The following is a 13,426-nucleotide window of genomic DNA, read 5'->3' on the forward strand; positions in this document are numbered from 1 at the left end:
CCATCTTGTTAGGTCTGAAATGTAGTTCTAAAAACATTAGTTATTTACACTTCTTAGCGGTAGTAAGTGGTGGTCCCAAGTGGAGTTTTATGTTTTAATTTTGAGGTGCATAATGGTGTATAAGCTGCTTTGTCACATTTTAAAATATGATGGAACCATTTATGACGTGAGATACACTAGAATTCAAACTGAAATATTGTTGGATTGATGCGATCATATAAACGACTTCATCAACATTTTTTATTATTTATTTATCATTGTACAGATTAAATATACACACCATCAGTCTCCGGCTGCAGATCATCAGGGCAGCAGCATGATGAGTCATTGTTGTCATGCTTCCCTGTGATTGGCTCAGCTGTTTCAGAGCAATGAGATCAGTGATGTGATTGGCTGAGAGCGCATTTATTAATCACCATACCCTCTGATTTCAGCTCATTCTCATTCCCAGGTCATCAAATACCGACGCTTTGTCACCCTCGGCGCTGCATGCAAAAGGCACCCTTTAGCGCCTCTATGAAATGCGGCAAGCTTTCAATTAACTACCATGTAAACCCATCCACGTCAATATTAAACACTCAGAGAAAGTGGTCCGGGAGTGTGGTGACGGGTCTAACAAACACAAGGCTTTCATCCATGAGACCGCTGTTCGTGTCCTGTGCGCACAAGTGGTTTTGTTGCCTAAACCTAAGCAAGTGTTTATTGGGACCGAAAAGTGAAGCCGATGGCAAAGCGTCAGTATGTGATGAGTTGGGATGGTTTGGGGATTTATATTCCACTTCAGCCAGCATCTTTTGCACTTTACGCTGCTGCACGTGCTTGTAGCCCCCGTTTATGATGCAGGCTTGTAGGGGAATACAAACGTTTTTTACTTGTTGTCCGAAAGCGGTTAACATCTTCCGAGTACTTCCATGATCACACAGGGTTGTCTTGCCAGGATAAGAACATCTTTCCTCGAGGCGAGACCAACGTTTAAATCCAGTATTTCCAGAAACAGAACTACAACATGGCCCCACTGTTCTTTTCTTCGCTGTATGAGCCACGCCCGCTACACCTATTGGAAGCACATCATCTCTGGTCGGGTAATACACGTTGAAAATTCCCACTCTGTGCGTCTCTTTGCTCTGTTTCTGGGCGAGCTGCAGCAGATCTGTCAGATGTTTGACCTCTACTTCAGCCGAGCTCCCTCCGTGTCCTCCGTCACTCGGACGGAGCAGGTCCGTGCGTCCCCTTCATCCACCGACTTGGCGGCCGCAAAAGTCACCATCCTCAGCTGGAACTTGCCCGCCTTCTTCAGGTGCTTGGTGTTGTGTCGGACACTCATAAAGCAGAGGGTGTTGATGACCCCATTGCTCATGGCGATGCACTCGATGATGTAGAAGACCACCAGGGAGTTCCTGTCCCTGGATATGAGGGTGGGGTAGAAGTCCCGCAGCAGGGCGAAGCCGTAGTACGGCGCCCAGCACAGGACATAGGCGACCAGCACCAGAATCAGCACCACCACCGTCCTTCGACGCCTCTGGAGCCTCTTCCGGATCTGATCTGTCTGGAATCCCGGGACGTCCTTAAACCACAGCTCCCTGGAGATCTGGATGTAGCAGACAGCCATGACGGTCACCGGGCCCATGAACTCCAGAGCGAAGATGAGGAGGAAGTAGGAGCGGTAGTAAGCCTGCTGGTCCACGGGCCAGATCTGAGCGCAGAAGGTCTTGTGGGGGCCACCTTCCATATGGGGGTACGTCGTCTCAGAGGCCATGTAGGCGGAGGGGATGGAGATGAAGATGGGGACGATCCAGACCGTCAGGATCACGCAGTACGCCGTCTGGTACTTCATACGAGGCTTCAGAGGGTAGAGGATGGCCATGTACCTGCACACAAAAAGGCTTGTTTAGGTTTAGGCAACAAAACTACAACTTCTTCAGGTTTAGTCAACAAAACTACAACTTCTTTAGGTTTAGTCAACAAAACTACAACTTCTTTAGGTTTAGGCAACAAACTACAACTTCTTTAGGTTTAGTCAACAAAACTACAACTTCTTTAGGTGTAGGTAACAAAACTACAACTTCTTTAGGTTTAGTCAACAAAACTACAACTTCTTTAGGTTTAGGCAACAAACTACAACTTCTTTAGGTTTAGTCAACAAAACTACAACTTCTTTAGGTGTAGGTAACAAAACTACAACTTTATTTAGGTTTAGGCAACAAAACTACAACTTCTTTAGTCAACAAAACTACAACTTCTTTAGGTGTAGGTAACAAAACTACAACTTTATTTAGGTTTAGTCAACAGAACTACAACTTCTTTAGGTTTATGCGGGAAAAAAAACCCACTTAGTTAAGTTTAGTGGAAAACATTGTGTTTTGGCCAAAAATAACAGATTGTTGATTTCACACGGGATGCGAATTCCAGTCTCTTAGGTGGAAACCCTGTGTTTTGTGTCCCATCCATTGCCCCCAACCTCTACCCCTTATTGAGTTTCACGCTGTTTATACTACAGCCCCTGACTTCTGCTTCTACTCCTGTCATAATTACTGCGGTCACTAGAGGTCACTGTCATGTTCTATTATACGTCCTTTCGGTGATCTACCATGTGAATAGATGGTAAAAGCTACTAATGGGTGTAGTAGGCCCCAATTGACCCACATCTATGAGGCTTATAGCGACTGATAACGCCAATCTGTACCCTTGATGCAGAGCTGAGAAGGACACAATCAGACACACTACCAGATGTTTAGCTATGAACACTGAACTGGAACCACTCTGACCGTCCCCGGATATACAGAGATTATCCATCTTTCCTCCCTGCAGATGCTATTTATACATTATAGGGGATGTCGGCCATGATAAATGAAACAGGGCTGCTGGTCCTTAAGTGTGAGCGTCAGTCGATGACGGATTTGGTTCAGAAGCTGACAGGAAGCCCAGAAGCAGCTTTTTATTAAATAGATAAATCATCTCCGGTCAGGTCGTCCTCCGAGTACTGAGATCTGTTTGATGTGGAGCTCTGTAGTTCAGCCAAACATACGTCTGCCTGCTGCATGCTAATGTTAGCAAGTGCTTACAGTTGGTATGTTGGCACAATAGCATGTTAATATGCCAAACATTAGCATGTCAGTAGGTGTTGAGGTTCATCTTAAAGTAGCCTAAAGCTGAGGTTTAAAGGATTACGCCAACACGTTCTCATCCCAACTCGTCACATACTGACGCTTTGTCAGACCCAGCGGCATCACTTTCGTCAGATCACTGTACTGTTCACACTACACAACTTGCTGTCTTGTAATTGTGAGTCTTTAAAAGTGGCAGTAGGCAGTATCTTTTTGGCATCATTGGGCAAAAATTCCATGATAACCTTTCAGCATATTGTAATTCAAGTGTTCTGAGAGATAACTAGACTTCTGCACCTCATCATGGCTCTGTTTACAGGCCCGTGATGGGAGGCTTTGACCATCACAGGTCATCTCATTGAGAGAGCGTTCCTATTGGCTGTGCTCCGGTCATGTGCAACAACTTTGCTCCGTGTTGCAAATGCAGCACTCAGTAAGTAGGCGACCACTCCTCCCCCAGGTTTCCCCACAACCCATGGCTGTAGCTCGTGGCCGGAGTCCCCGACAGGTCCAGATATTTAGCATGCTAGATATCTGGAATGCGTCTGACATGACGCTCGAGCGCCGATTTGCCTCTGATCTAGTGCTTTTGTCAGGAAGCACCAAAATATGTCAGGGAGCGGAAAATCAGGGCTAAAATCATGAAGTGTGAACTAGGCATTAGTTAGGTTTAGGAAAAAAACAACATGGTTGAGCTTAAAATTACTACGTTTGTACACTAAAAATGTGACTCAACGTTGTGAACACAGGAGACGAACGAACAGCTGATTGTAAAGTGAAATGTAAAGTACGGCACATGGACAGCGGTCTCCTGGATGAAAGCTTTGTGTTTGTTGGACCCATCCACTTCCCCTCCCGTCTGCCCTGTCTGTCTCTTTCATTCTTATAACTACGTCACCACAGCACTTTCCTTGAGCGTTAACCGTTGACCCGGATGGGTTTACATTATAGTTAATGGAAAGCCTAGCACTAAGGGGGGCCTTATGCATTCACAATGGGAAGAACAAGAATCATTATTCTGATTAAGGAGTGAGGACACATCACTTAAAGAAGGTCGACCTCATTGTTAGCCTTGTCGTGACACCACATAAATAACCTAAATTAGCAATTTTAGCTGTTCATTAGTGGCACGGCAAGGCTAGTCTGCACATCCTCCAGAAACAGGCTGCAGAAGAAGAAGTGCAGACTAACACAGCTAATGAGCTTTATTTTGTGTGTAGTTTGTTGCTCTATCACAGCACTGCAGCAGCTACTGTAGCAGCGGAGAGGAGGTGTGTTATCACAAACAAACCAGAACTCGGCCCTCGGCTATTCTCCCACACAAACATGTTGCTGCTAACGTGATCTCAGCGGGCGGTCATGTACATGCAGGAATAATAAGCTTTGAGGCGATCAGAGGAACACACACCTACACAGAGAGGGAGAAAGAAAGAAAGGAAGAAAGAAAGAAAGAAAGAAAGAAAAAGAAAGAAAGAAAGGTAAATTGAGAGAATCAAGGAAGGAATAGGAATCTCCGGTTCATATTCTTCTCTTTATATCAATTGATCCCAAAGGATGAATTGACCTCCTATCATCTTTCATTTAGCGCCAAACCTTCAACTTATCCACAAGATCTCTAAATTAGGGCTGTCAAAGTTAACGCAATAATAACACGTTCATGCAAATTGGTTTTAATGCCACTAAAAGCATTAACGCTTGCAGCTTTTAAGTTGAAGATACTGTGAAGATACTGCCATCATATGAAACTAACCATGCCGTACTTGCTTGTCGCGAAGGAGGCGTTAAATAACGCTCCAAAAGTACGGTAAATTTTTCCGAGGAAAAACTGGCATGACAATTTTCAAAGGGGTCCCTTGACGTCTGACCTCAAGATATGTGAATGTAAATGGGTTCTATGGGTACCCACGAGTCTCCCCTTTACAGACATACCCACTTTATGATAATCACATGCAGTTTGGGGCAATAGTTAAGTCAACACACTGACAGCTGTTGTTGCCTGTTGGGCTGCAGTTTGCCATGTTATGATTTGAGCATATTTATTTATGCTAAATGCAGTACCTGTGAGGGTTTCTGGACAATATTTGTCATTGTTTTGTGTTGTTAATTGATTTCCAGTAATAAATATAAACATACATTTGCACAAACATACATTTCCTTTTTGTTTTCTTGACCTGTTTCTGGCGCTGTACAGCCTGTTTAAGCCATAATGTTTCCACCTGGACGACAATACAGCTACACCTAATGTTTTTTTCCTGGTAGAAGAGAGCTGCTCGCAAAAACAATATTGAGCTGCACTCGCCACTGGGTTCAGTGCACATCACAGCGTGCAGTTGGGCTTACCTCAATGCAGAGAAAAGCCGTCATGGCGTGGCGCAAGCCATTGGAAATAATGGGTTTCAGAGCGCAGTGGTGCCGTTGTCATGTTGTGTCTGAAAAGACCTTCAGTGAGGAAACAATGTCTTCGAAACTCATATTTTTCTGGGGGAGGACCGCCAGACCCCCCCGCTCAGATGTTGAAATCCTCCCTATTTTTGAGGTCTCAAGGTTGGCAAGTATGGTCCGCCACAGACAAAACAATAATTGAACATGGAGGTGGACAGTTGCCGTGAACAGATGTAGTTCATGTGTCTACGCCCCTTCTAATGATTACTGAGGAGTAGTCACACAGTTTTTATTTACATCACTGCAGACTGATGGATAGAGGGCAAAGGTCACATGTCTCGGATCAGTGAGCATCCAAATTCAGATGTGATTTACTGAGAAATGACAGGAAATGGATAAATATGAGAGAGGAAACAGGACATACAGTACAGTGAATCATGTGTCATGTCAGATTTATAACCTCTAGATTGAACATTTGTTTCACTAGTCTATATTGTTTTTATTCATAATTTAAAATAAGTCTGAGGATAATGCTGATATTCCCAACGGCCTCCTCTCTTTCCTCATTACGCCTTTGCATTTCCTGCATTATGTTACCCACTTGCTATCTTGCTAAATTGTTCGCCTCTGTGTCTTCTAGACACCGACAGTAACGTTAATATTGCCGTTGCGTAGCAGCGGTGTTCTTCACGACTTAACCACTTGAACGCCAAGCATATCGTGTACACGACTACCCAAGTTGTAAACACGAGTTCACGATATTCATTTGAAGGCACCATTACTAAACTTGTTTGATTATATCAGAACATCAAGACGAGAAAAAGCTTGGACTTAAGAAAGCTTGGACTGAGTTTTATGACCACCTTACACTAAACGACCGAGATCACGCCGCAACTCTAGCAAAACTCTCATCATTTTAATTTCGACATTGAAAATATGTCTGCGACAGTGAAATCGCTTGAAAAGTCGTTTGGTGTAAGGTCGGCATTTGTCAGCATTGGCTTCTTTAAACCATGACCCCTGTCATTCCCTAACCTTAACCACATGGTGTCACAATAATGTCCGCCTCATCAGCCCTGCAGTTACCTGACCTTCCTCACCTATACGCTCCCCACCGTCACCTCATTCCCTCATCAGCCTCTCACTACATGTATACATGCCCAGATCCTTTGTTCCTCTGCCAGTTCATCAAAGTTGCCTTTGAGTTCCAGCCATTTGTATTTGTTCCTGTTACCCATTCTGGATTTACCTGGATTTTGACCTGCTTTCTCCAAACCTCACCAAGTTGTTTTTAATCTTGCAATCTAACCAAAAACCTTCATGGACGTACTGGAAACCTACACTTGGACTACATGTGTGTGATGACAAGTGGGCTCACCTGTCCACAGCGATAGCCAGCAGAGCGTTGGTGGACACGTAGAGGGAGACGGTGCGCAGGTAGTTGGTGGAGGCGCAGAGCAGCAGGCCGTGATCCCACGATAGCTGCTTCACCACGTAGTAGTCCAGCAGGAAGGGACAGCACACCGCCGCCACCAGCACATCCGACACGGCCAGGTTGGCGATCAGCAGGTTGGTCAGGTTGCGGAGCTGCTTGTAGCGGGCGAGGCTGGCGATGAACAGACAGTTCCCCACTCCGCAGACCAACATGATGCCCACCAGGACCACGGCGATGACGATGGTGGCCACGAAGAAGGCCTGGCCCTGCGTGGTGTCCGGGATCTCGTCGAGAGGAATCTCATAGTCCAGGCTGTCACTGGCCAGGACGTAGTCTGATAGAGCCAAGCTGCTGTTGGTTGGGTCGTCCATTTTGGATCAGGTCAACATGCCCAGGTAGGAGTGTCTGCAGGGAAGGTTTGGGAAGTAAAAAGAGTTTACATTTTGATTCCCGTGAAATAATAACAGTCTGTTCACAATGTCCATTTATTCTGGACATCCCCTTTAAGTTGGGTTAAGTTAAAAGTTGAGATTCTGCAGGAGGGAATCGTGATGTAATCAGGCGGCGACCTCCAGAGTCTGAAAAGTGAAACCAGTGCAGAAGTGCCTTAAACTTTCATTCTTTCTAATAGCCAGCAGGGGGCGACTCCTCTGGTTGCAAAAAGACGTCTGATTGTATAGAAGTCTATGAGAAAATGGCCCTACTTCTCACTTGATTTATTACCTCAGTAAACATTGTAAACATGAGTTTATGGTCTCAATCGCTAGTTTCAAGTCTTCTTCAATACAGCATGATGTTCATTTAGTAAATTATGGTCCCATTTAGAGTCAAATACACCATAAAGCAGGGTATGCTTTAGGGCGTGGCTACCTTATGATTGACAGGTCGCTACCACGGCGTTGTCCAGTCTGGGAGTTGTCCTTGTTTTCGTCTTAAAACTTCAACCCTTTCACAATGTGTTTTCAGTTCATGAAAGTTAATTAAAACCATTTTGGTCGCCTAAAAATGTCTTATTCAGCATTCAGCTCCACCCTCTTGTGTCACTTCTGGTTGCAAATACCAAGATGGCGACGACCAAAATGTCAAACTGGAGGCTTCAAAACCGTAGTCCACAAACCAATGGGTGATGTCACGGTGACTACGTCCATTTCTTATATACAGTCTATGGATATAGAGTAGAGTGACACTAGTTACTTTTGTCAGCTACTGTTTCAAGGTCAAGAATGAACTTCCAATCTCAACTCTAAAGCAAATATGTTTCCAAAGTCAATGACGCATTTTCCATCTCCTAGCTTTGAGCTGTAGCTGTAGTTCGTCTTGGACCAATCAGAGTCATAATCAGTCATTTTGAAGATTGTAATGCACCTATGAGGTCAAATCCTGTAGGAACACATGAGCCTTTAAAGTGTGGAGAAAAATCTGTTATCTCCTAAAAACAGCTGCTCACTGTAGTTTTTATCAAACAAACAGGAGGAAATGGTGCATTTGTTGGAGACTATTTTCAGCGACGGATTAATCCACATGTGGTGTTCTAGTGAGTATTAGTGGCAGCAGGACGGTGTATGTGGGATTGAGTCAAAATAAACTACAGTGTGTGTTCATGGTGATGAAGGAACATGCCACCCGGTGACACAGTGAGGCTCATTGATGTGTTTTTAATAGTTGTTGGATAAGAATTGAGCTCCATGGCTCAGAGGAAGAATATATATCAGGCTTTGATATACACACAATACTTGTTAGTAGATACATTCACTGTTGGTTTGGTCTTTTCAGTTCACAATAAGAAAAATACAGGATATAACTTGTGCTTTAACGTCATGTATAAGGTGGCAGGGCACTGGAGCCGATATCCCAGCATGCACTGAGTGAAAGGCAGCGTACACCCTGGACAGGTCACCAGTATATCTCGGGCCTCTCACACACATACAGTACAGACACTAGATTTAGTGTTTGACATACAGACAGCTGTTTGGCCGCTCAGTGTAACTTGAGAAATGTTGGATCTGAGTTATTTGATGCATTATTTTCATAGTTTTGCTAATGGTGTTGCTAGGTTACAGTGTCCATGTAGTCTACTTGTTAGATTTGTTCGCAGGTTGAGGAATGTTACGTCTCACCTCTGACGTCTGAAAAAGTCTTTTACCGCTCCGACGCAAGAGTCAGCTGCATCAGAGTGGGTTTGTTCTCATTGATTGTAAATTGAAGCTCAGCAGGAGTCAGCTGGGCTGTAGGAAGTATTCAGATCCTCTACTGAAGTAAAAGTATTAAAGTAAATGACCTGCATCGACAATGTTACTTAAAGGTGATCTATACGATATCCAGAGCATCAATGTAGCATCAAACAATCATTAGTTATGTAAAGATATAGAGGAGTAATGTCTACATGAGCAGAGAATGAAGTCACTCTCCCTCTGTTTGTGCTGTAATCAGCGCAACTCTGTGCTTTGTTGACATAGCCGGGCCGCTGTGTGTGCACACTGTATGTGAGCATGCCCCACTGGCTAGCTCACGGCCGCCGGTAATGTAGCTGATATGCATTTGCTATATGTTGATCATGGAGCGGGGCTACCCACCACAGCTAGCAGCATTAACTTCACGTTTGGGGTCCGATTAGTTTATGTATTGTGTAGTTAACATTAGCCCCTTAGACATTCTCTGTCTGTAGAGGTTTTTGTTGTGTGGAGCGGACACGGCACTTTTTAGGAGGAAACTCATTGCAAAAATGGAACACGGAAATGTGGATAATTCGCACTGGACCGGGTATGCATAGTTGTCACCTATATGCAAATTTTCCACATTTCCGCACTACATTTTCACATCGCACTGGTGAGAAACGGCTTTTACTCATAATAATACATTGAAATATTGGCAGTGTAGCGTCTCATAAAAAAAATATATCAAAGACATTTTGCAGATAAAGTTAATAATCATAATTAATAATGGTAAACTGCAAAGTTTGATGATTATATTTAACTTTTCATGTATATATTTATTTTCTTGGCATGAATGGTCTTCCATACACAAGTACACACATAGTTTAATCTTAATTTAAAAAGTGTCAGTCAAAAAATTCACATCATGCTACATCGCAAAGACATCTTAGCAGATGTTTCCACTGTCTTTAGGTTTGTTCTCATATTATTTCTAAATGAAAGGCCAGCGGAGTCAGTGGAAGGTTTGACCTAAATTCACCTTTTACCACCACAGGTCATTTAAAGGTCACTCAACCAGAACTCATCATGAAGTAGATCCTCAGCCACACCTACCTGCTGTAGATCATAGCAGATCATGTTATATTAAAAAATAGGTACTATTAATAAATATAACTCATAAGGAAATCTGTTACTGCCAGAAAAATCTATAAATTAAAGATTAATAAATAAATTATTTATTTTCACGGCATTAATGGGCTTCCACTGACAAATTACTCCAATCTGTTAACCAATTTATATTACATGTGTACATGCATATATGCACATGTAATGGTTCCACCTTTCTCACATTACTCATTCAATATTTATGGCAGTACTCTTTGCACTCCCTTTCACCTAAATGTGTCTTTGTTTCCTGTTTACATGAACAGTTTGACCTGTTTATACATACTGTATGTTGTTGTCCATGTAGTTGTTGTTTAGAGCTGCAGTGATTAGTCAATTAAGGGTTAGGGTTAGGTTGTCTGTCCATCATAAGACACTCTTTTGGTAATCGATTAATCGTTTCAGTCATTTTTCAAGCCAAAAAATGCCAAAAACATTCTCAGGTTCCAGCTCCTCATATGTGAGGATTGTCTGTTCTTTGTCATATATCACAGTAAATTTAATAATTTATGGTTTCTGACAGTTAGTCGGACAAAATATAGCACATTGAAGACATCATAATGGACTCTGACATTTTTTTTTTTTACACTATTCATAGACTAAACAATTAATCAATGAGTCAAGGAAATAATGGGCAAATTAATCGATAGAAAAATGAAAATAATCGTTAGCTGCAGCTCTAATATGTTTATAGATGCTCCTGCTTATTACATAATAGTACATTTATGAGCATTGTTCCACTTTTATAGATTTCTCCTATGAATAAACACAGTAAAATAAAACTGAATTTCTGTTTTGTTTGTAAATTTGTAAATTTACAGGATGCACGTGTTGAACTGCAGAACTAAGGGTATTTTATTTTAGATATATAAATTACAGTATCTAACTGTATAATTTAGACCTCATTGCCATCTTGCAAATAATAATAATAATAATAATAATAATAATAATAATAATAATAATAATAATAATAATGAAATATGAAGGATTTTTAAAAAAAAATGTTTTTAACTTCTGACCACTTGAATTCTCTCCGGGACCCTTTGGGTTCCCCGGACCACACTTTTGGAACCACATCAGAGCGTGAGATACTACTTCGATTACAAAATAAGAAATAAAAAAACCCATAAGAAACACATGAGAGCAGTGACGACCTGAATATATAATATGAATATAAGACCAACTATTTCTGCACGTGTTGAACTGCAGAATTAATGGTATTTTACATTCAGTATTTGTGTTTGTGAAAACAACAACAACTAACATTTAAAATAAGCAGAAAGTTTTCAGGTGAAAATCTGCATTTAATGTGTGAAATGTAAAAAATCCAACATTCAGGTTTAAAGATTCTCCAGCTGATCATTAATAACTCAATTAAATGACGTAATCAAAGAGAGAAATGAACACTGATGTGTGAATAAAGGAGATGATTGATAATAATTAGTGATACAGACCTGAAGCTGCTTCTTCGCGCGCTCTGATCCACTGAATGACTGAAAGGACCTAGAGGCGCGTTCACGACGTCTAGCGAACCAACACGCACACGCACACGCACACTTTATTCCTCAGAACATAAATTATGTGCACGCGCTGTGATGTCATATATGTCCCCTTTGTTGCTCACAAAACATACAAAGAGTTTATAAAATATGTTTTGTTATCAGTTAAGCTTCCCAACAGTTTATACAGCTGAAACGATTAATCAATTAATAAATTAGTTAATTGACAGAATATTAATTGACTATGACTATATTGATGGTTAAAGTCATTTTAACATTTAAAAACATTACCTGGTTCCAGCTCCTTAAATGTGAAGATTTGTTGCTTTTCCTTTTTAATAATGTAATGTATTATTAATTAATTAGATGGAGTTACTCTGCGTTATATTCAGTTTTAACAGTTTTCTTCATCTCCTTGTATTTTTATATCTGGTATATTTTTTTGTACTTTGCACTACTAACTTTTTTACTGCCTTTTTACTAACATGTTTTGCACTATGGAACTGTGATGCTGGAAACTTGAATTTCCCTCGGAATCAATAAAGTTACTATCTATCTATCCATCTATCTATCTATCTATCTATCTATCTATCTATCTATCTATCTTTATTGTCCCCAAATGGAAATTCATTTTGCTCAGGTCAGTACTTTACTAATAACTAAAAGTACACCACAGATTAACCCTCTGAGACCCACAATAGACCCGTTTTTGTCTATTTTAGGGGGGTACAGGGGGTCTTTAGGTGGAGTTAGCAGGTCAGCAGTAGATGTCACATATAAGTGGTGTACATCATCTGAAAGCTGGGAACCTGAAAATTAGCACTGTGTGTCAAGTTGCTCTAGTCATAAATCAGAAATAAAAACAAATTAATTAATTAAAATAAATTGTGAAAGTGTATAAGGGCTTAAAACATTATGATAGAAGCATATGATGGTCATTCCCAAGCTCTATTATGTCTCAAAAGTTGTTGCAGCTATTTTTGGGTTGATACCATTTGTTACACAGAGGAACACCATAGAAAAATCCATGCTGTGATTTGGTTTCAAAAACTTTTGATATTTGGAGATTTCTGCAAGAATTTTATTTTTCGGCGATTGGATGGCTAGCAATTCTGTTCTGGAAACTGCTCAGAGACCCCCTTATTGTCAATCTACTTGGGAAATCCATCCATCCTCTGAATGCTCTAGTATGCAGAAATATTCAAAAACATAATTTTTAGAACGGGCCCAAATAACACATTTATACTGCATGCAAAAAAGTAAAAATGCAGCATGCTTGTTCTTGAAATGTCTTTCAATTTCTTCTTTGGTTGTTGAATCTGTCCACGCACTATTAAATTCTCTATTTTCCTACGAGACTTTTCTTTTTTATGATTTTTTTGTCGAAAGGAGCCACTGGAGAGGGGGTGGGGGGGGTGGGGGTGGGGGTGGGGGGGGGGGGGGGGGGGAGAGCCACAGGTTGCTGACATCTGGTGTTGGGTCACCTGTAATCTCTCCAGCTGTCGTCGATGTAATTAAAGAACGGACCTGGAGTCATTGAGTGCTGTTCAGTGCTGCATTCAACAGCAGGTCAACCGCCTTCAAGATTACATCATGTTTGCTATTATTTGTATTGTACAGTTGACCTGAAAAGCAGAAAGTTACGTGCTGGATCATTGTGGATGTGAAGGTAGATGTGTTCCAGTTCTC

General features: G+C 41.5%; 1 protein-coding gene across 1 annotated transcript; it reads right to left on the minus strand.

Annotated features, from left to right (window-relative positions):
* Positions 1-20: 20 nt before the first annotated feature.
* On the minus strand, positions 21-11,850 carry prokr1a (prokineticin receptor 1a). Its single transcript, XM_037765808.1, has 3 exons — positions 11,693-11,850; positions 6,865-7,326; positions 21-1,868 (listed from the first exon to the last, which is right to left on the minus strand). Exons 2-3 carry the CDS (start codon positions 7,290-7,292, stop codon positions 1,169-1,171), a joined length of 1,128 nt encoding a protein of 375 aa, XP_037621736.1. The 5' UTR covers positions 7,293-7,326; positions 11,693-11,850; the 3' UTR covers positions 21-1,168.
* Positions 11,851-13,426: the final 1,576 nt, after the last annotated feature.

Source organism: Sebastes umbrosus, chromosome 3 (assembly GCF_015220745.1).
Source record: "Sebastes umbrosus isolate fSebUmb1 chromosome 3, fSebUmb1.pri, whole genome shotgun sequence".
Lineage (NCBI taxonomy): Eukaryota > Metazoa > Chordata > Actinopteri > Perciformes > Sebastidae > Sebastes > Sebastes umbrosus.